Source organism: Zootoca vivipara, chromosome 11 (genome assembly GCF_965207765.1).
Source record: "Zootoca vivipara chromosome 11, rZooViv2.hap1.1, whole genome shotgun sequence".
In the NCBI taxonomy this organism is placed as follows: Eukaryota; Metazoa; Chordata; class Lepidosauria; order Squamata; family Lacertidae; genus Zootoca; species Zootoca vivipara.
The window spans coordinates 33,144,216-33,167,691 of NC_142594.1; the positions used below are offsets into that span (position 1 = coordinate 33,144,216).

Sequence of the window (23,476 nt, forward strand, 5' to 3'; positions counted from 1 at the left end):
AGGACGGGGACGTATTTTGCCCTCCTTAGCCTATAATGCATGCCCTGTTCAGAGCAGCTCCAATACAACCCATTAGCGGGGAAGGAAGTTGTCAAGAAAGCAGAGAAGTAATTATGCTTTACACACAGTCCACTCCATTTTAGCCAATAATCTATCAAGAGTTGGCACTTAGCTTAAGCAGTTTCTAGACAATCCACAGCAATGCAGACTGAAATCATCTGCCACACGATCCAGCAACCCTACACAGCTTCCACAGGGCACAAGGCTGCCAATCTTGCATAACCCATATGCCCTGAACCCACACCACACACCATTGAAATACAAAACCAAGATGCCAATGCACTGGCAGAATACCACGATGGCGCAAGAGGTGAATGGAGCAGCAAGAGCCAGTTCAAATCTTGCCTTAACAATGAACTTACTAGTGGCCAACCTGTCAGGGGCAGTATGCCAGGGGGTCCAGGTGCAGAAGTGAGTAGGCAACCTACCTTTGGACAATAGGCTGTATTCCAACCATGCAGAGGCCAGAGATGTCTACATCCCTGCCCTGGCACATATATCCAAATCCAGGCAAGTAGAAAGGCCCAATCACAGTCCAAGAACACGTTCCAGACATGCAAAAGAACTTGGGAGGAGGATGCAGAGGAGGGTGAGTGACAGGGGTGACCTGGGGAGAATGCCAAGGGCCAAACAGAGAGCTATGGGAGACTGCATTTGGTGTCACAGCCCAAGGTTCCACACCCCTGCCCATATACAATCATGAACAAATTAAGAGGCTTTCGGTTTTACCCTGGTTTTCGTGAGAGAGGACAGAGGTTAAATATCACCTAAAGCTCTTCCTTCCTCTCATTATCTTCACTTCACTTCACTTGTAGGAGCAACAGAGCTTTTAGAAGCTCTTATTTACACAATTAGCATTACAGACTCTGGCAATGCATGCCTAAGAAAGCATCTACTAAATGTATCAAGTGCATTCTTAAAAATAAAATAAAAAATCACAAAAAAGATTCCGTCTGAGACAAGAAGTTGATGAAGGGTTTTAATATTTTCTTCCTTTATTATGAAATTTTAAGTACGGTACCGTAATTCTAACATCCTGTCAGTTTTGCTTGAAACTATCTAGTCTCCTCGAAAGCGGGGAAACAATGAACACAGTGTGTGTGTGTGTGTGTGTGTGTGTGTGTGTGTGTGTGTGTGTGTGTTTTATTAAATAAAAAAAGAACAGTATGATACTAGCTTACTCGTAGGTTTTATGAGCTAGGCTTTTAACAAAACAATTATAGTGCTTGTGCTCAGATACCATTTCTGGTGCTTTCTGGGAAGCTACATATCCAGACCCACAAGCTCAGCGAGCAAGAGATTCACTGACTTCCTAATCTTTGAGTACCTTTCCTTTCCAGAGTACCATATTCTATTTCTTTGTATTTCACATTCACATCACCCATGTGCCCACATACTTTCACTTTCCATCACTCTCAAAGCTGAGATGCTCAAATTTTAAAGTCCTAAATCAGACAGAGTGTCAAGATTGCCTTGCCTAAAACGATTTCTGCAAACCTAGTCTTGGGACCCATTATCCACTGGTCACCAAACATTTCATCAGCAACAACATTAGGAAAAGTGAAAGGGTTCAACGCCCTGTAGGACCAGATTTTTGAGGAGGTCAAGTTATCAGATTCACCAACAGCAGTCATGAGTCTTTTCTTCTGTGCATTTTCTTCTGGAGAAGAAATCTCAACTGAAAAACGGAGGGATTCTCCAAACCAACAGTACCAGTCAACTGAAAGTGCTCCTTGCGAACCAGCACAAGTTTCATCTGCTCATTTTGGACTGGACTTCTGGTTTTCTCTTTAATTAAGTAATTAGGGCATTCATATACCACTTAATTCATTGGCATTTCTAAGCAGTGTACATAAAGCAAACCGTACAGTATAAAACTGCAAAATAATCATAAAACACACACACACATGAATGCAACCTTACTATGCCTGCTGGAATAATATTTTTTTTAAAGCCTGTGTCATGGCACTTCAAGTTCAGCAAGACCTGCACCTGTCTGGTCTCAGTTGAGAGGGAGTCGCACAGTCTTGGGCTCACTCACGGCCTTTTATGCATGGCTAGTAAAGCGAGATGAGCGACGCAACCCCAGAGTCATCCGCGACTGGACCTAACAGTCAGGGGTCGCATTACCTTTACCTTTAAACGAATATTGAGCCTGGCCAGGTCTTATATGGGCAGTCGTGTAAGCTTTTAAGCACCAGAGGTATGTGTTGGCATTTAAAAAATATACCGCTCTAAACCCATAGATCTCAGGGCAGTTAAAAACATACGTCTTTCCCCATAAGTCTTTCCCCATGAATAGTAAGAATAGTATTCTCTCTCTTTAATGGGGTTAGAGTGTTTGGCTATAGCTTGAAAGATGTGGGTTCAAATCCCTACTTGGCTACAGAGGTCACAGGTTGGTCCTGTGCCAGTCTCTCTCTCTCTCTCTCTCGCCTCCCTACCTCACAGGATTGTTGTGAGTATAAAATGGAGGGGGAGGAACCATGTATGTTGACTTCAGCTCCTCAGAGGAAAGGCAGACTATAAATGTAACAAAAATAAATGGAACTCACAGCAAAACATAAATTTGTAAATTAAAAATCCCTGCTTGTTTTCATAAAAGGAGGATACAAGACCATGCATATGAACAGATGGGGACTCCTATTTCACTGTATCTGAAGAAGTGTGCATGCACACGAAAGCTCATACCAAAATTAAAACTTAGTTGGTCTTTAAGGTGCTACTGAAGGAATTTTTTCATTTAGATGATCCAAACAAATGCATAATCGCAAGGAAATACTTGAGACACTCTACCCATCTGCAACTATCTTTTGGTGATCCAAACTTGTACTGGCAAGTGAGTTAAACTCCGAAAGATCTCTCCTCGGGAAGTTTAGCAGTGGAACAGCAAGGTTTGGAATATAAATTACATTTGTCCTGATGTTATTTGATTGTGGTTCTGTATTTTACCAACTGATAACCACCCAGAGGACTTATTTGATAGGTAGCACGAAAATGTTGTAAATAAATAAATATGGAGAAATTGGAAATGGAGATATATATATATGCATCTCTCTCATGTTAGTTTTCAACAAGAACCACTAGGCCAACCTTGGCCAAACAGGTAAGCCCTAGGTTCTTTGGACTGAAGCTGGCTGCAGTTGATGTGAGCAGCAATCCAACACACCTGGAGGCCACGCAGGTTGGCAAAGGCTGGACTAGGCTTTTCTCATTTGAATGGAAAATTTTTTTTCCATCAGAAGGCAAAATATATAAACATGAGCTCCATCCTGTTTGGAATCCAGTACTCATCTCAGTGTCTTTTGTCAAAAACTACATCTGAAGAGAAGGGAAATGAAAGATAGTGAAGTAAACGACTGCAACTTTTAATAGTAAAATAAAACAGCCTGAAACATTTCACCTACCTCATCAAAGCCGTTGTCATCTTTCTTCAAGGCTACAAAAAAGAAAAGAAAACTGGTTATATCTGCACTGTATTTCAACCAGTAGCAAAGAGCTAGGGACGGGGGAAATTAGAAGAAATATTTATCTGCATTTCACAGGTAGGCAACCTCTGATCTACAGGCCGTTTCATATACGGAGCAAGGAATAATAGGAAATAGAAGAAAGAAGGACAGAAAGAAAGAGAAGGTTCTGCCCACTTTTTCTCCAGCCCCTCCCACTGTCTGTTTGCACCTCGCAACAGATTACCTCCAAGGGAACAGAGCCCTTAACAAAAAAGGGCTGCCTGCCCCAGTTGCATTTATTGAATATTTACTTGCATAACACTTTACTAAAAAGATCAAAATGTTCATAGGTTAGTAGAACTGCACAGCAAGCATGGGAAAAAAACCCTTTATTAAGTTATAATACAACATTCATTGTCTCCTCTAGCTCAGCAGGACTTGAATCTGCATGTTTCTGCTTTCATTTAAGCACAACTATGGGAGATTGCAAGTGAAATGCCAGAAGCTGATAGTTCAATAAGGCTATTGCGAACGCCTTGCCATCCATTGTTTGCTTATAGTGTATTCCATCTGTATGAAATCAACAATTACACAATAATACACCTTGCTTAATGTATTGCCACACTTCCCCATAACTTATCTCCATCTCCTTCTATCCACATGGAGTTGGGCAACTAAAATGCAGAGGAGATGGCCTAGGGCTGATGAGAGCTGAAGCCCAAAACATATGGAGAGGACACCAGGATGGTGAAGTCTAAGCTACACCCATATTTATGGCCCACTCATAAATGGTTCAAAATTAATAACAGGGGAGAAGAATGGGTAGCTGTCTAATGGATAGGTGAAGGCCTGCCTTCATCTATATGAATATATCCATTAACTTAGATCAGGGACAGATTTTGTGGCATTATAGAATGTTGGACTTTAGGCAACCAGAGGCAGGGCCTTTTCTGTGGTGGTGCCCTGTAAATGGAGAACCACCAGAGGCATCCGCTGTCAGATGAGGATCCCTAGATTATGTTATGACTGAAGGAACACTTCACAGAAGATGAGTACATATGGAGGATTCATTTCCAGGTCTCAGGTATGAGGTCCAACGAGGGTGGGGGGTAGGGTGGAGTCTTGCATGCATGATCACATTGCATTGCTTTACTCCTACCATCTCAGCAGATAAAGGATGGCCCACCCTAACTTTTAATTTTCTAGTAAAAAATATGTCAAAAGTATAGCTAAAATGCATATGTGACTATTTACAAACTTAACATTGACAAATTTTAGTAGTACGGTAGTAGTACAGTAGTAGTAGCGCTAACTAGAACTTCCAGCTAGGTAGCTAAAACATTAGACGAAGGGGACAAGTCTGCTCACAGTTTAACAATAAAATTGTCAAAATGCATCTTTTTTCCTGCAGTTCAAGCTATACATTGTAGCTTTTTCCACAGAAAGGCAACTTAGAGACTCTTATCACCAAGGAGTGAGAAAATCACATTATGTTTAAACACCCAGACAACAGGAGTGAAACAGGAGAGAAATTGAGAACAGCTGTAGCTCAGCATCTAACTTGCAGCAGCTGAATTAGCTGGTAGCAAACAAAGTTACTAGCATACAAAAGAAAAATGCTCAGCTTTTACAAGATGGCTATTACCACCTTGCTGATTAAACTTCTAGCCAAATTCTTGAGTTTTAAACTAACTCCTGCACTCTTGGCTCACGCCAGCTTACTACCAAAATACATGATCTTTAACACACACACACACACACACACAACAAAAGATAAAGAGTTCCTTACACACAAATATTTTTATGTACACACTTAAGCCTTTAAGGTGCATTTATTCAAAACATTTACATGTTGCCTCTCCACATATGCACCCAGGACAACTCAGAGCCTTAAGAGAAGTGAACAAATATAAACCAAAAAGCTGCATTAAAAAACAGCAGCAATAGCAATGCAGTTAGATGGGCTTCAACCAGCTCCCAAAATGCAGAGGGGCAAGCCCCAGGCAGACACCTCTGGAGAGACAGAACTACCACAGAAAAGGCCCTGCACCCGATTGCCACCCACCTAAACTTTGAAGGATGCAGCATCCAGAGCAGGGCCTCTGAAGAAGATCTAAAAAATATTAGCAATTTCATAAGGGGAGAACAGATCTTTTGTTGTCTATCTCTAGCAGCTGTCTATCGTTCTGCATTAATGCAACTAAGGGGCAATCGCACTACCTACCATGTGTTCACTACCTACCCGGAGAAGTGGCATTTTTAACCACTGGGTGATTTTGAACATCAGCCCTCAAACCCCAGGCAAGACCATGCCAAATATCATCATCCTTAAAATATGACCTCCCTGCAAACTTAGCAAAGCGTTCCAGTCCAATGACATGTGATGCAATTCTGCTAACGAAACCAAGCAGGTTTAGCCTTGTAAATTGCTGGGTGGAAACTACCTGAGAACTATGCACAAACTGCTCCGAAATTCCTTGAAGACAGGCTTATATTTAAGTAGATTGTGACACAAACTGGCACAAAAGTTGGATCAAATCCTAAAATGCTTAATTTTCCCAGTGCAAGCAGAATGTGAAGTCTGCAATTAATTCCATTTGGTCTCTGAAACATTTAGAAATTGCATAGGGCCGTTACTCAGAATGCTCTTAAAACAGTTTCCATGGGTTTTATTAGGAGCCCAAGAAAGTGTTGTTCAAGCATTCAGAAGAGTCACTTCTGAAAACAACCAGTGGTGTGGTTGGGTGCCTTAACAATGAGATCCTAACCAGATCTACTCAGAAGTCCAATGACACTTGAGGGCACTTACTCCCAGGAATTAGGATTGTGGCCTTGGTGTCTATAGTGTGCCTGGGGCTCTTTGGTATACAACAGGAGTGGGCAACCTTTCATGAGCTGCATTTCCTCAGAATATGGAGGCATCATACTAGTAGAGGGTAAGAACCCATGTCAAAAGTGAGTTTTGTTCTCTCTGCATTTTTCTGCCTTCGTCTCCCATTCCTAATCCCATTTTTATATCCTCCCTGCTAACAATGTATTTTCCACCTTTGCAAACTAAGCCAAGGAATGCAAGAAATTATCCCAAAGGCCACTTATGCCTAAAGCCACAGGCTGCCTATCTCTACTTGAGAGAGAAAAAAGATAACTAGGGAGGGAGGGAATAGTGTTGCTTTTTTAAATATTTTTTTCCATTATCCAGTAATATTAGAACTGTAGGCTAGCCACCAACGAAAATGAATCAGGAATAATATTCAGGGGACCCAAAGGCACAGTGCACGATTCGTTTATGGAAGTCACTAGAACAAGATAGGGCAATGGCCATCAGTCAGAACAGGCCTATCTATGGCTATTAGCCATGACAGATAAATGGCAAATCCAGGATTAAAGGCAATAAATGCCAGCTACTACAGCCTGAGAGGGCTATTGCCTTTAGGTCTTGTAGGTGGTTTCTTGGGGGTCTCTGGCTGGGCCAATGTGGGAAACAGGATACAGTATTGGCCTACAAGGTCTGCACTCTTCTCAACTTCTTATAATTAATGAATGGACCTCACTCCTAAACACAATGCAGTGGTCACAACTTAAGAGTTACAGCCTACTTTTATTTCCAGTGCGCTCATGCAATCAAGCGATTAAGAACTGCAGAAAGGGGTGAGAAGAAGGTAGATCAGAATCTACTAGCAGATTGCTAGATGATTTGCAGTAGATCCACAAGGGTTTCTGGTTTTCAAATGCTTAGCAATACAGTAATGCTTAGCTAAAACAAATTTAAGGACAAGTGTAACCAAATCATCTGTCTGGATAGGTGCACCAAATACATTCAAACCTCAAACCCGCCCCCTTCAGAATTAAGGAACTGCTACATATCAGGGATTCTAACACAAGATACTGGAATCTAGGCAGGAGTTTATCCTGAAACGAGCATTGCTCATGTCCACATGTGGGCCTAATCGGGATTTCCTCTTACCATGGAAAATCTGATAAGTAAATATAGCCATTGTACATATCCAGTCAATCCTGGAGACATGAGCACATTTTGTGGGGTCAACAGTCTACCATTTCAGTGGGTTGCTTGTCACCAAACCCTATCTCCGCTGTCTCCTCACCCAAGCACAACCCTGAACTTTTTGTTGCTGGGTAGCACCAAACCAAATAAATGCAATACCACTGATTGCCTCATGCCCAGTTTGGAGAAGTTATTCGCTCAAGGACACCACGAAGCAAATGTGGGGGATTACCTGGGAGACTATAACCACTGCACTTACATTTGGCTTTTATATGTGTGTGTGTGTGTCGTCGTCATCACCATCAGCTTTACACAAGACCTCATTAAAAGCAAAATAACAACAACAACAAAAAGGAAAGTTGATATTGCTCTCTAACCTCTCCCCAAAAATCCACAACCTTTTCCTTTTTGCCTTTTGTGAAACATAGTAACTAGCTGGATAAGGTTGATAAATATTTTCTCCTGCACTCTTCCCAGAAAATATATGTATATGTACATTATATGTATATGTACTCAGGTTCAGAAATATTTGCACACATGCCCAAAATGGGAAAAGGCAGAGGAGGGCGGAGGCAGTGGAGTCCGGTCCATTAGAGCAAAAGGAGCACTGCCCCACCAGTCTCAGCCACCACCACCCCTTTTCCTGCCTTCTTACTAACAACCAGTTCAGGTGGCTAAACCGGCTGTCAGCTTCCTCCTCCCTAGCCCCCGTGTTGCCTTTGGAGAAGAGGATAGAAGCAAAATCAGAAATAGCTAGCTCTGCCTGCCACTGGGCTTGGCTTTGCTCTATTGGCCCTCCTGCCCTGCCATTCTGAATGGACATCACTGGAGGAGGGAGAAGTGATTGGGGAGGAACAGAAAAATGCAGCCTAGGTACAATCTTTCAAGGTCTCCCTAGAGCAGGCATCCCCAAACTGCGGTCCTCCAGATGTTTTGGCCTACAACTCCCATGATCCCTAGCTAACAGGACCAGTGGTCAGGGATGATGGGAATTGTAGTCCAAAACATCTGGAGGGCCGAAGTTTGGGGATGCCTGCCCTAGTGTGTGGATAGCAAGCTGCAGAACAGCAAGGAATATTGGGAATGCATGAAAGCTAACTTGCCAAACACACAGAGAGAAAAACAGGATCCAAATTATCTGTTTTGTGCCAGATTTTCAAGAACCCTCAGATTAAGTTTTGTACCTTATATATTTGTTATCTCAAACTGCATTATTCACCCTCTACCAAAAAAAAAGAAAAGAAAAATGAAAAAAATCCTTCCTTGCTATGGCTAATCTAACTGTAGCTTCAACAAAGGGGTCTCGGGTCCTTGTGCCATCCCAAACAAGGTAATATTTTAAGCATTCAGAGTTGTCAGGTAATATGAGTTTGGCTTATATTTTACCTTAATTTGAAGGAATGACATACACACCAAGTAATCCCAACAGAAGCTTATTGCATATTTCTATCAGACATCCTTTTACACCCCTTTTCTAAGTCACTGCTGCTTGCAATGACTAGAAAACAATTTATACTGTCAAGACATACTTTTTTTAAGTTCAGCATTTGCCAATAGGGCAAAGTGGAAACAATTTTACGGGGAAATGTTAGCTTATGCCTAAAGAAGCTGTAACTAGGGTTTCATTTCAGGCAAGAAGGCGGGCAGCCAAAAAAACCAAACCCCAAAGCCCAGAACTGTTTAGTGACATCAGAAATATGGATGTGGGCAGCAAGTAAATACTTTAATATATAAATACTTTAATTTAAGTAGGAGGAGTATGTAGAAAATGATAGACTGGGATTTCTCATCTCATCTGACACCAAGAAACACCCTTCCTGTTTGTTCACCCCAACTTATTTTTTCAAAGTGCATCAAAAACAAAACAACAACAACAACAACAACAGCAGCAGCACCAGTTTCCATCTAGACCTCTCTGATTTTGGGGAGGAGGTGTGAGGCTCTTAATACGGTCCTAAAACCTTCCTACCTCCTTCTCAAAGCTTGGAAAGCACTACATAGGCTCTGGGAAAGAGGCAGGAGGACTCTAGGACCCTATCAGAGCCTCACAGCTCCTTCCCAAAGCCCAGTGCATAGACTGAGAGCCCAGTGCATGCACACCATTTTCACAGCCCTAAATCCACCCTGCCTACAGCCCTTCCCCATTTATTACATTTCATTTCTTACACTGCTGAATGATCCCAGATGCTTCCCTATCAGGCTGACGGCACACTGAAGTGGGAGTGTCTCCTTTTCTGAGCAAACTTTCTCAGATGATTGCCCTGTTAAGTTATCCAGTTTTTTTTTTAACAATAAAGTAAAGCCATAGGTAATGAGGACAGCGGGTTCAGAGGTGGGGAGCCCTTTTTCAGCCTGCAGGCTGCATTCCTTTCAGAGGCAATGAATGAAAATTCTAACAGGCTGGCTTTTACCCACACTTGCATAGTCGTGTCCACATCCAGGGAAGCAAGAGGCATTATCAGCCTCACACTGCACCCTGGCAAAAGCACTCAAGAAGGGAACAACGCAGGACCACTAAGGAGTGTATGGCTGTAGACAGGGTGCTCCCTAAGGCCCGAGGCTCCCATCTCCTAAGCTCCTAAGCAAGCACCCACCGAGTTCAGGGGAATTTTCTGAGAGAAATGTGCTCAGAATTTGAGGGTTTATGCTGCGATCCTATACACACTTTGACTTCACCCCAAGTAAACACACTCAGGGAGAGTTCTTGGAATTGTTCAAGGCAGGGCTGTAAAGTGTCTTGCACAAGCATAGAGGCTTACCCCCCCCCTCCCTTTGTGCACACTATCACACTCTGTACTCTAGAAAGGATATTCAGGACAAAGCAAGAAATACCAAAAAAGTGAGTAAGAACTCTGTGGCAGGCGGGGCTGAGTGAAGTAAAACAGTGGTCACAAGATAACAGAAACAAATGGAATAGTTTAGAAGACGGGGCATCGTTTTTCTATTCCTATGTCACTTCCGATTGGCAATCTGGCTGGGAGATGCAATAACAGAAATTAAAATATGTGTGGCTCTCGCAATGGTGTGTCAGCCTGCAAGTCCTTTGTGAGTCAGCAAGCCAGCAGCACTGCAGATTCATAACAGTATTAAGCAAAGATTTAAAGGAAAAGGAATTAACTTTGGATCCGTAAGTTGGACCAGAATCTGACAGTTCAGCTAATTCACAATTCCAACAACGGCCTCTCTTACAGCTAAGCCGTTTGGAAAACTCAGCTCTCACTTATTTATACTCCACCAGCAGAAACTAGGTACGGTAATTAAGTGGCACTGCATGTCCCACTTTGGTTTTTAATTACAGAACAGGGCCTAATAAAATAGAGATGTTCCTTTTGCTATAACAATATTAACAGTGGATATGTCGGAGCCCCCACCCAAAAAAAGAGGTTACCCCTCAAAATAATTTCCAAATACTGCTGCTCATTCATTGCACATTTTGTTATCTTTTTCTTTTTGGGATGATTACCTTACATTTGTGACTCATTCCTTCTCATAATAGGAGAGGAGAGTGCCTCATAGTGCCTCATGCATAGCTGCCAAGTTATCCCCTTTTTTAAGGGATTTTCCCTTATGCTGAATAGGCTTCCTCGCGAGAAAAGGGAAAACTTGGCAGCTATGCTCATGCAATATGAGTAGTTTCAAGTTATAAACCATTCGGACCCACATTACTCTTGACTCTTTCTACAATATAATGGGCATGTTCTAACTGGGTCATCTCATACATCAAATCCACGTTTGCCATGATATATGTACCGTACTTGACAGCTGCAGTCAATCAAAGCAGCAATGAATGTATGCTACTACGATACACATTCGTCTCATTCACATTTTTTTCAGTGCAAACCTCAGGCACGTGTAATGCAACCTGCACTAGACCTGAAGTACTCCAAATGTTTTGGATTTACAACTCCCATCAGGCTCAGCTGCCATGCTAGGACTGATGGAAGTCGCAGGCCAAAACATCTGGCGGGCACCAGGTTGGCAAAAACTGATGCAGTGCATTAAGTGGTTCATCAGGCACATGTATAATATACTATTCATTCCCGCCCCCTCCCAAAGCATAACACTCAAATCCATAACTAAAGGCTATTTGAATGCATGGGTCCAGTTAATACAGAGTACAGAAACTTCTACTCCCAAGTCCACCACAGTCGGTAATTAGCATAGAATTAAAAATCACTACTCCATTTTCAATGCACTTTTGTGAAGGGGAGAAATTAGGGGTGCCACCTTTTAACCTCTCTTGCCTAAACGAAAGAGATTTTTAGTTCAGGTTTGCAAAGGAATAACTAATCTTAAATTATCTCCAATACATTAACATCGAACCTTACACTAAGATGTAAAATATACTCAACACAGAGTAAAGTTTTGTTAAGTGTCGAGCATTAATACTCGACGTTTTTAAAAACAAATAAATTTAAGGGCTGTTAGCCCAAATACATTGAATTGGGAATCACTTCTAATTGAGACACTTATCTGGGTTTGGGGGGGGGATGAATCTGATCTAGTAGCAACTTTTGCGTATTCGACCAAATGTTGCACAAAAAACTGAAAGCGGGAGGGGCGTCAAAAGAGAAAAAGAGGACTTCATCCGCAAAGCGACCCAGAATAAGAGCTCTGCCCGCCCGCCCCCCTTAGCGCTTCCTCGCGGGGCAAGGGCACCCAAGGAGGAGCAAGCAAGGCGTACGCAATGCCGCCCCTCGCAGCCGGGAAGGCTGGCAAAAATAATAATGATAGACGCCCTTACGCAGCTGAGCGAGCCTAACCCACCGACGCCCCCCGGCTTAACTCGCTCGCTCTCAACCCACCGATTCGGCCGAAACTCTCCGACAAAGTTCGCCGCAACTTTTTCATCCTGCTGAGCTTCTTCTCCGCGGGCGGCGGCTGCGAGTCGAGCAGGTCGCACATCTGTCTCCGCTGGACGAGCGCGGGAGAAGGGAGGAGGAGGAGGAGAAGAGGGCGGCGAGAAAGTCACCCAGCGCCCGCCCGGGAGCGAGGCAAGAGGAGGCAACCTCAGCCCGAAAGGAGGCGGCTTGCCGATGCTGCTCGGCACGAGCGCAACACGCCCCGGGGAAAGCCCCACTCCGTCCGGCTGAGAAGGGGGCTGGCTAGGTGGCTGGGGAAGCGCTGCGCCCTCTCACTCTTCTTACGCGGAGGTGCCCGTGCCCCGAGACGCAGCAAGCGCCGGGGCCGCCGCTACTTCGCCGTCCTCACCCATAACCAAGTTTCTCCCGCCCGTCCCTTCGAGGAATTGGGCGACGCGCTCCCCGAGACAATGAGGGGTGGAGAAAGGAGGCGAGGGCGGGGGGGGGGCTATATCTGCGGGGAAGAAGGAGACCCAGCGAATGGGGAGGGTAAGAGAGAACAGCAGCAGGAGGGAGGGAGTAAGGCGCCGAGGAGGAGCAAAGCCCTGTCAGGGGCTGCGGCCAGAAAAAGGGAGGCTGCTGCTGCCGCCCCTCAGCCGAGCGCCAGAGCAGCTGCAGCAGCTGCTCCTCCAGTCGCGGCCCGAAGAACAACTCTCTCCCTCCCGGCCGCCCTCGCTATCTCCCCTAGAGGCGGAGGCCTCCCACGCCCCGCCCACGCTCCCCGCTCCCCCGCGCCGTTCATTGGCCCGAGCGAGGGACGCCGGCTCGTCGGGGAGTTTTCTTTCTCTCTCTCGCCAGCGTTCAATTCTCTTTCTTTCCCTTACAATGCAATTGGGCTCCCTTTCTTCTCTCTCTCTCTCTCTCTCTCAGTCGTCAGGCCCCGAGCCAGCCTCGTCCCCTGCGCGTGGCTCACTCGATATATAGGCGGGAACTTTTGCTCCCGAGGAAACTTGGCGGCCTCTTGAAGTCAAACTCCCCCCCCCACTTCCCCGCGCGTGCAATCCTTAAGCAAGTTTACTCTCAAGAGAAGCCCCGCCAAATTTGACGAGAGGACTCTCCTTTCTCCAGCACCGCCTTCTTTGACTTGGTCCCCTCCAGATGTTTCCGACGGCAACTCCTACCATCCCTGACTGTGCTAGTTGGGGCTGATGGGAGTTGGGTGGGGGAAAGGATGCTCTCTCTAGGACAGGCTCTCCCAATTTCGGATCCCCAGAGGTACTACAACTCCCATCGTCCCTGACCACTGGGCCCTGCTGGTTATGGCTATGGATGATGAGAGTTGTAGTCCAACAACAGCTAAGGACCCAAGGTTGGGAAAGGATGCTCGAGTACCCAACAGTTTTAATTAGGCCTTTATGGGTTAAAGGGTGAAAAGTAGCGTGAGGTATATAAGCAGATGGGTGGGGTGGTCCAGCAAGCACTGTCACTTTGTGGGGGCTGGCCTTTTGCACCAGCAACTTCTGCCGAAACTGGCATGTCACTCTGCAAAAAGTCCTGCTCGCTTTTCGGAACAGATGAATGCACAAGCAGTTGACTTCCTCTTCTACTTTATGCTGTCCACGTGACACTGGGTCAAGTGTTTCTGCAATAACAGCTTAACAAAGACTTATAAAAGGCAAAGTGTACACAGGTAGTGTTGAATTTTAACACATCAGTTGGCCAAGGTGAATTAATCCAGAGGATATCCAGCACTAGGGGAAATGTGTTCGCCTTTACTGCACGTGTTTAGCTGGCAGTACAAATTATATTTTAACCATTTGGCTCTATCTGTCTAGCACAGGGTGCAAAAGCAGGGAGAAAGATAGAGGAATGGAAAACTTGGGTGAAGGGGAATGGAAAATATTTGGAGAGAGCCTGGCTGGCAGGCTGGAACAGGCCATTCCTCACTGCAACATTTTGTTGTAGTTCCCATTTTGTATCTTTATTTGTATGAGGGGCCAATGCTAAATAAATAGTGGCTTACCTCAGGCCACCCTGCAGACTGAGATGTCATTAATTACATTTTTATACCATCTTTCCTCCAATGAGGGTACTACATCTGGTTCCTTCCCCTCATCTCTTTCCCCACCCCCCTGTGGAATAGGTTGGTTGGATAGTAACTGGTCCAAGGTCAACCAGTGAGTTTGTTATTTTAATTAAAATGTGTGTGTGTGTGTGTCACACACACATATAGCAATTTTCAATATAATGTAACAATAAAATGAGTTTGTTTTTGAAATTGCTATAGGCTGTATCCAACGGTGTTTGTGCCTGAGCAGCACAGAATTAGATTTGTGGGGTGGAATTTTCCCTTCCTCTCTTCTCTCTGCAACTTTCCATGTGCCCCCAACATCAGCTCTGGAGAAAATACTTTGGAATTCCCACTTTTTATTTACCTTCTTGTTTTTCGTACAGGAATTTTTTTAATCTTTAATGTTTTATTGTGTTTTTATGATGGAAGCCGCACAGAGTGACTGAGGTAACCCAGTCAGAAGATGGGCAGGGTATAAATGTTGTTGTTGTTGTTGTTGTTGTTGTTGACTAGCACGTCACTATTTTCATCAGAGAAGTGTTGGAGGGTATGTTTTTATGATCTTAGCTTCCTGTTTTCCCAGATTCGGGCTTGGGTGACACAGCATGATCACCACTGGCCAGGCAAGGTCAGTGGGACTGAGAAGCTGCACCTGGAACAGTAACATGGAACAGAACTGGTTTACTGCCTCCGTTATCTATAGTGCTGGCACAGGCGCTGTAAATGTCAGGAGTGTCTCCATAATGAAGACTTAAGATTCCTACACTAGGTCAAAAAGAGGACACTGTAGCATTTTGCCTCTTAGTGTGGTTTGCAGCACAGCTCTCCCAAGCTTGGACAGCGTTGAGAAAAGGAGCTGCCTTTGAAGGCCTTATAGGACTCCAGACAGTACATGCTCAATATACTGATATCTCCAGCCTGTTCTAAAGTTTCACAGTGAGTGATTGGATTGTATGCTATTAATATAACCCACAATGGCCAAATGCCACTGAAACAGAGCAGCCTTATCTTGCTTTATGATAATACCTGCAGAGAAAACAAAACCCAAAGCTGTATGGGCACTAAGGCTATCATTTTATGAACTTTTTACCTTTACTGTGGGAGAGGGATGGGGAAGATATAGCAATATAGATGTTTATTAGTTATTATTGTATTAATGGTTTTATTGTGTATGTTTGTAAAATTTGTTTTAGCTTGCTGTACACCACTTAGAAATAATTTTTAGTTATCAAGTGTGTTAGCTAACAAAGTGGTAAAGAGATTGTCTAAATAAATGAAATAAACTACCGTACCAATTTGGTTGGCTTCTATATGCAAAATAGGTGGTGTGGGAGGAAGGAACTATCCTTTGCCCCAATGAGCAAAATATCCTGGACCAGCGCTGTCAGAATCACCCCAAAATGTGGTGTCTGAATGTTAGGGGAATCAGTTTATAGAGCAATAAGTTGGCTGCATGAATGCAGACCAAATGATTGATAATGTAGCTTCGTAGTTTATTGTGATTTAGCTTTTTGCTGACCAGTCTTCCCTTGCCATAGTTGCAGTTTAGCACTAAACCAGAAATGTTGTGGGGAGCTGCGGGCATGGGTGGGTGGGAGGTACCCAGGGATGCCCAGATTTTGTATAGCAATTGGGGTTTGTTTTTTTTGCCTGCATCAGCTACACTGATTCTGACACTAACTACTTGGCTGTTGAGACTAGCAGGGATCAGCATGGGGGCACAATTGTCATCCCATGACTGACTTTGGCTTGTGACTGTCAGGGTCATGTTATCAACACACCTGGAAAGCCTCCTTTGACAAGAAGCCTTAATTTTATCTACTTTCTGAAAATTTCAGCATTGCAACTTCATAAGCAATCTAAGATTTATTAAATGTTTTATCCAGGGGTGCCAACTTGAATAACGTATTGGGGGGGCAGGTAAGCCCCACCCCACATAAACAAGTCAAGGTGCACATACACCATTTGAATGGCAATGACCATCAACTTGGGGGGGGCACACATTTTATTGGAGGGCAAAGGGACCTCAACCCCTAGGAGTTGGGTCCTATGATCTTATCTGTATATTACAATAAATTGGCATGACGAGGGGTGATGTCAATCAACCCTCCCTCCCTCCACACATGCATCTTAAAATTCATCCATCTCACTTACAGATTTGATGAGATGTGGAAATTGTCAGTGTCTATACCAGGCACCCCCAAACTTCGGCCCTCCAGATGTTTTGGACTACAATTCCCATCTTCCCCCGACCACTGGTCCTGTTAGCTAGGGATCATGGGAGTTGTATGCCAAAACATCTGGAGGGCCGCAGTTTGGGGGTGCCTGGTCTATACAGTACATTCAAACTGCTAAAAGAGACCAGCATTCATGCATTCCCCAAAGCAATGTGTTCACAAGGAAAGGGTGTTTTTTTTAAAAAAATAAAAATACTATAGCAAGGGACAGACAATTAGCTACAAGCTCTATGCCCAGTGCAACTTCCAAGTACTGTATATACTTGAGGAGCAGAGAGAGGAGAAGGGCAAAAATCCTCCTGTCTGTTAACATCAACATCTCCTTGACTGACTTTCGGGGAAGAATTCTCCTGGCGCAAACCTTGAGGTCAGACCCTGCCACTGTGTCAAGCTGAGTCATTCTGAAAATGAAGAGCCTATCAAGCATAGCAAGAGCACAGGACCCTCTTCAGAATACACTAAGACTCCTAGGAGAAGCCTGACGACCTAGGAAAACGCCAGCCCAGAGGTGGGAGATTTTTAAAAGCTATTTGGTACCATGTGGTGCATAACAATTCAGTGTAGCTGTTGGCAATGAAATGCAAATAGATTTTTTATTAATAATAATAATAACTACCTCGTAGTGATCTTCTCTAAGGGATTTACAATATACATACAAGCATATATCTAAATACAAAAACAAATGAAAATGCAACAATCAAAAACACAGTTAAATGCTCCACATATATACAGCATTGTCACAGCAACACCTGCCCTGCTGTTTGGTAGAGTGAAGTGTGGATGTTTCAGGTGGGGATGCTGGTGGTGGGAATAGAGTGAGGAGTTGGAAGACAAAACTGTGTGTGCCAAGACCTCTGGTAGGATGCAAGACACTGTCCTGTTGCCCGTGTTGTGGTGAGATTCAAAGGCAGCCATCACAATGGTCACTTAGGCATTGGCTTAAGAGAGGAAACGCATCATCACAAAAGGAGTGCAAATTCGAATAAAATTAGCATATGCTAATTTGTGCATACAGATGCTTATTTGGAAACAACTACTATTGCTTAAATAGAAATAAAGCCCATGTCACCATAGTGGGGAAGACTGAACAAGTGGCTTGTGTGCTCAGTCCAGAGGCTAACTGTTGATGGTATAAGATGCCTTATACCAACTCTGCAAACAGAGGATCCCTCCCGCCCCCTGTAAAGTTGAGAAATTGGCCACCCTATCTCCTGGCCTCTTTGGAAAAACATTTCCAAGCAAGGAACTAGATATTCTATTTCCTTAGCCAAGAAAAAGATGCAGGTCGGTCTCGCTATTTTTTCATAGCAATGTACTACAGCTACATTCTGATTCTGCTCAAATATATAGACTGCGCCTCTTGTGCATAAGTTAGTAGCATAAATAGAATTAAATATTTATTCATCATATTCAAGTGCTTTGAGTCTAATGCTCGGAGATATTACATTAGGAATGCAGTTGTACTCAGGATGAGTGACTGTTCAATGAGGGCTCCCTGAAATATCCTTTGTAGAAGGGGAAAGTTGCCAAGAATAGCACCTGATCAGGAAGGCATAACCTTGTCAGGACTCCACCTGACAGCTCAGTGTAAACGCTTCATAAATCTCTCCCGTAGCCAAGGAAAATACGTTTATACCAGTTTGCTCACCTTGAAAAGATCAGACTGTTCGGCTTGAGAATTAGACGGCGGCTAAAGCTCTTTCACTAGCACAGGAGGCAGTGAATATATCAGGAATGCTCCAATGACTGATTTGTGTAAAACTAAGTTACTAGACCCTATTAGTCTCACCCTCACCAAGCCCTATACCATTTAACACAACATGTTTGTTTGATTATACAAAGAGAAGTATAGTAATTGGAAAGTGATTTTATTAAAGGACAGTCAGTTACAAGCACTCAGTTAAAAATATAAGCCAAGCACACATAGGTGCCCCTAAAACCAGCCACTACTCAGTTTCAACTCATTACGGTATCTGCGATATAGGGATACAGTATTAATGCTGATCTGTCTTATTAACAGGGCTTTTTTTCAGCCGGAACTTAGTTCTGGCAACACCTCTCAGGTGGGCACCATTGCCATTATAAGAGAACAAGGGAGGCATTCATGGCGAGTTCTAGCAGCTCTTTTTTCTAGAAAAATAGCACTGCTTACAAGGTTGTCACCATGCTTACACAGGACATGCTACTTCCCTGTGCTCAGGAAAACTCATCCCAATGTGACTGTGCTCTGTTCCATTGGAGGACAGCCAGGTGTCAGTCCATTGGAGCCTGCTCCTACTAGCACCTTAGCCAAAATAAAACATGGGTAATGCTCAGGTAATTCTCCACACACACACACACACCGAACTTTTCAGGAGGCTGTTGTTGTTAGATATGTTTTACGTTTTATAGTTGCACCCAATTACATAATAACTTACGCTGTAAGACTCCGCACTTTACAAGAGTCGAGTTGTGGAGTTTATTGCATGGATGACATTGTGTATAATTTGACATTGATTGTGTGTGCTCATTATATATTATGAGCTACACGGAGGCCCATTTACCAAACAGAATGCATTCTCTGGAACAGGGGCATACCCAGGATCAAAACTAGGGGGGGGGGCAAGCCATGGCCGTTCAGGTTGTGACCTTTCAGCACGGAAAAGGCAAATGAAATCAAAATTTTAAGAAAATTATATATAATTATAGCAGTGCTTTGTTACGGTAGTTATTACAATTATTTGCTTTAAAAAACTTAATTTTTATTCTAGTTACATGTCTTATACTAATATCATTTTTCTTGGGTTTGAAGAAAACTTGTTCAAAACTTTCGTTTCAATCCAGTCCTGATTTTCCTTGACAGTCTGTCCTCTACCATTGTACTTCTGAGCCAGGTCTTTACCCTTTAAAATTTAATTTTCAACAGAAATTACTTAACTTACCTTTTTGGAACCAGTTTCTTATATCCATTTAGGCAGCCTCAATGTCTTCTAAATGTAAATAAGAAAGTAAACTAATAGCGGGCGGCTCAGTTTAGCGGCGGGCGGCTCAGTTTAGTGATGCGGAACTCACTAGATCCCTCTAGAAGATTCCCTCTTCTCTCTGCTAGAGCCCGCTAGAGACCTCTCCCTCCCTTGAATTCCAATGGTTGGCTGACATAGATTCCTCTACCAGTCGCTAGGTGGCTCTAGATACTTCTCGGTTTTTACACCATTTCAGTGTGGTAAACAACTGATTATTCACCATCGCCCTACCTAATTTTGTTTCGTTTCATCACTTTATAACCATTTAATTTTTATTTATTTTTTGCTTCAGGGGGGCAGCGGCCCCCCTGCTCCTCGCTGGGTACGCCCATGCTCTGGAAATCATTCGTTTGGATCCACATTGAATTATTTCTGAATCGCTATTTCATTTGGAATTGTTCTATTGTACACTGCCTTGGTATTAGTTGAAGGCAGCAATGGGGCTGCATTCCCTCTGGGACCACATGTCCAGATGCAAGAGTGGAATGGAGTGGAGTGGAGTGGAGTGGAGCAGCGAGTTTGTCTCTTACCTCTGTACAGGAAGCTACATTCCAGTCACACAAAGTCAGAGGCTCCCGCAGATGTCCACATCTGTCCACTGAGGCAAAAAAGAGGTGTTGTTGCAATTCAAGTTCTCATTCCAGCCTGGCAAACTCTCAAGTAGGGTGCAGAGCAGAGCGAGTGAGAGATATTATTATTATTATTATTATTATTATTATTATTATTATTATTATTATCAGCTTCCTTTTATACCGCTTTATCTTTTTAATTTAAAAATTCCAAGCAGTTTACAACACATTAAAACAGGGTTCAGCAAACTTTTTCAGCAGGGGGCCGGTCCACTGTCCCTTAGACCTTGTGGGGGGCTGGACTATATTTTGAAAAAAAGAAAAAAAGAAAAAAAATGGATGAATTCCTGTGCCCCACAAATAACCCAGAGATGCATTTTAAATAAAAGGACACATTCTACTCATGTAAAAACACGCTGATTCCCGGACCATCCACAAGCCAGATTTAGAAGGTGATTGGGCCGGATCCGGCCCCCCAGGCCTTAGTTTGCCTACCCATGGGTTGGAGGCTGTGGAAGCTCAGGCTCCTTGACCTGGGTCTGCGCTAAGAGACAGCCAAGATGTTCTCAGGGTATGGCCTGAGGCGATGTAGAGAGGTCTGGGAAGTCACATGTGTCCTGGAGCAGAGGTTCCTCGCTCCTGTTTAAACATTTTAATCAAACAGATAAAAGAAATGCAATTACTTCGAGCATATCCACCAGGACATTCTCTTTTGCAAGCCCCATTGTAATGCACAATATGCAGGCTGTTACCTTCTAAGGGCAGGAGATTCCATATGGATTACACTCTTTAATTCCCTCCTATAAGGTTTTCACATCACGTCTTTTTGCAAAGGCTATGTAATCTCAAAGGCAGTGCCAAGTAAATAAGCACAGTATATATATATATATATATTTGCAGCAGATCAAAGCTTAAATTAAATTTCAGTATCATCTACTATGTCTCCGACAAGCAAAAAATCGATAAAATGAGTGTTTCTGCAAAAATCCCAGGCAGCCAGTGACTATTCTTGTGCCATAAAAAGAAAACATGACCTTTGCTTGACTATTCCGAGAGCTGAGGAATGATCAGAGCACTTTTAAAACACCCAACAAAATGAGTAAAAGCAAAACAAAACACGGTGTACCAAAACAAATTAAAAATCCACTAATCGCTAAATCCCAGTCTATCACTCTCTACCCTGCAAAAGTACTTACAGCACTTTTTGGAAATAATCAGGTTCAGAGTTTTATGTACCTCAAGGGAAACTGAGTACCACAAGCATCAGGCAGCCACTATAATTATCTCCCTGCCTGCTGTGTTTATTATATTTTGTGCACAGGTGGTGTAAAATTGAAGGCAACAAGCAGCTTTTATTAAAGATTGTCACTGCATGCAAGAAAAGTGTCCACCGCTATGGAGACGCAGAGTTGTAAAGGACAGGTTTAGCACTTTTAAACAGAACCAATGTGGATTCTGGAAACCAAGTACAATATAATGTTCTACAGACAGTGACTGTTTTAGGCACGCCCAATATGTGTGTGATCCACATGATCACTGCAGATGGTGACAGCAGTCACGAAATTAAAAGACGCCTGCTTCTTGGGAGAAAAGCAATGACAAACCTAGACAGCATCTTAAAAAGCAGAGACATCACCTTGCCGACAAAGGTCCGTATAGTTAAAGCTATGGTTTTCCCAGTAGTGATGTATGGAAGTGAGAGCTGGACCATAAACAAGGCTGATCACTGAGGAATTGATGCTTTTGAATTATGGTGCTGGAGGAGACTCTTGAGAGTCCCATGGACTGCAAGAAGAAGGAGAAGGGGACGACAGAGGACGAGATGGTTGGACAGTGTTCTCGAAGCTACGAACATGAGTCTGACCAAACTGCGGGAGGCAGTGGAAGACAGGAGTGCCTGGCGTGCTCTGGTCCATGGGGTCACGAAGAGTCGGACATGACTAAATGACTAAACAACAACAACAACATGTGTGTAACTACACACACACACCCCATGTCATCTGAAGTCCAGGGCAGGAGTTTTGTTATTGGCATGACAGCAGTAAATCTGGCAGGCTTTGCCCTCTGAGGCCTGGGGCAAGTGTACCCAGCTGCCCCCCCCCCCGCCTCTGCATGGGCCTGATGGCTATACTGTCGAGCTATGACTTAGGGAGACACTGCTTGAAATGCCCATTCATGTGTGAAGTTCCCTGGGTGACTTTGGACCAGTCATAATCTCTCAACCCAACTTACCTCACAGGGTGCTTGTGAGGGTAAAAGAGTGGTGACGGGGCAGAAACTTATCCCATACTGAGCAATTTAGGGGAATGGCAGGATGAAAATGTAAGGAATAAATAATGGCTTACACTGCCTGGACTGGGAGTGCTTTCAGACAACCTGTTTATCATGCAGTTATCCTGATTTGTTTGCAGGGAGGTTAGATGACACGATCAAAGCAAGTGTTACCCAACATTTCCTGCTGCATTTGTCAGTCACTTTGTCAGTCATCACAAAAGTCCAATCTTTGGGGACTGTGCAAGACCTCCTCCTCCTAAGCTACAATTCACAGCTTGAACTCACTGATGTGTGATTGAATCCCACCTGAATATAACAATAGTCTAGAATCACCCTTGGTCTGTGAGGAGGTAGCTCAACCAGGGAAGATAGTTACAATTGCTTGCACTGTGATGGATCTAGAAGCTTTCCAAGACCGTGAATCTGAAGAACAGTAAGTCAGGTCATAGGTCTTACTGATGATCATCATTACTAAATGAAATACAAAAATTATGGACATAGATCTGGACCTACTTGTAGCTCTCTAGGTCAGAATTTTTTGTTGTGTTTTTAAAAGCTGTAATTTCTGTTACTGTGGCAACAAGACATCACAGAGCCACAGAAGGGAGACAAGTTTGGCATTCCATTTTACATTTTAATTTCTTACATACTTATAATATAGCAATATGCACACACACACACACACTCACACACACCGGTGTGTGTGTGTGTGTGTGTTGTGTGTGTGTGTGTGTGTGTGTGTGTGTGTTGTGTGTGTGTGTATAGATATAGATACAGAAAAATTGCATGTACTGTATTCCAAAACACATACAGCTACATGTCAAGTAGTTAACTTTTTAAATTAAAGACAATAAAAACAAATCTCAGAAGACAGAGCAGTAGTACAGATCGATTAAAAAATATGTACAATAAACTTGCAGCACCAAGTGAGATTTATTGAAAAGGAAACAAAGAAAATGGTGCAATTTGACTCAGAAAGCTTTCAGTCTGGCCCAGCCCTTGGAAAGCT

At 43.5% G+C, this 23,476-nt stretch overlaps 1 protein-coding gene and 1 long non-coding RNA gene across 2 annotated transcripts in view; both read right to left on the reverse strand.

The window, feature by feature from the left end:
• CDK14 (cyclin dependent kinase 14) overlaps positions 1-13,026 on the reverse strand; it is a 234,570-nt gene extending 221,544 nt beyond the window's left edge. Inside the window, exons 1-2 of the mRNA XM_035129982.3 lie at positions 12,318-13,026; positions 3,468-3,499 (exon numbers count right to left, since the gene is read on the reverse strand). Coding sequence (XP_034985873.1) covers positions 3,468-3,499; positions 12,318-12,417 — 132 coding nt within the window. The 5' untranslated portion in view covers positions 12,418-13,026. The remainder of the gene's footprint in view (positions 1-3,467; positions 3,500-12,317) is intronic.
• A 4,172-nt stretch (positions 13,027-17,198) lies between these two features.
• On the reverse strand, positions 17,199-20,832 carry LOC132592864 (uncharacterized). The gene is made up of 3 exons (XR_015946391.1): positions 20,689-20,832; positions 20,155-20,222; positions 17,199-17,560 (listed from the first exon to the last, which is right to left on the reverse strand). It is a non-coding gene; the product is annotated as an uncharacterized LOC132592864 (long non-coding RNA).
• Between the last annotated feature and the right edge of the window lie 2,644 nt (positions 20,833-23,476).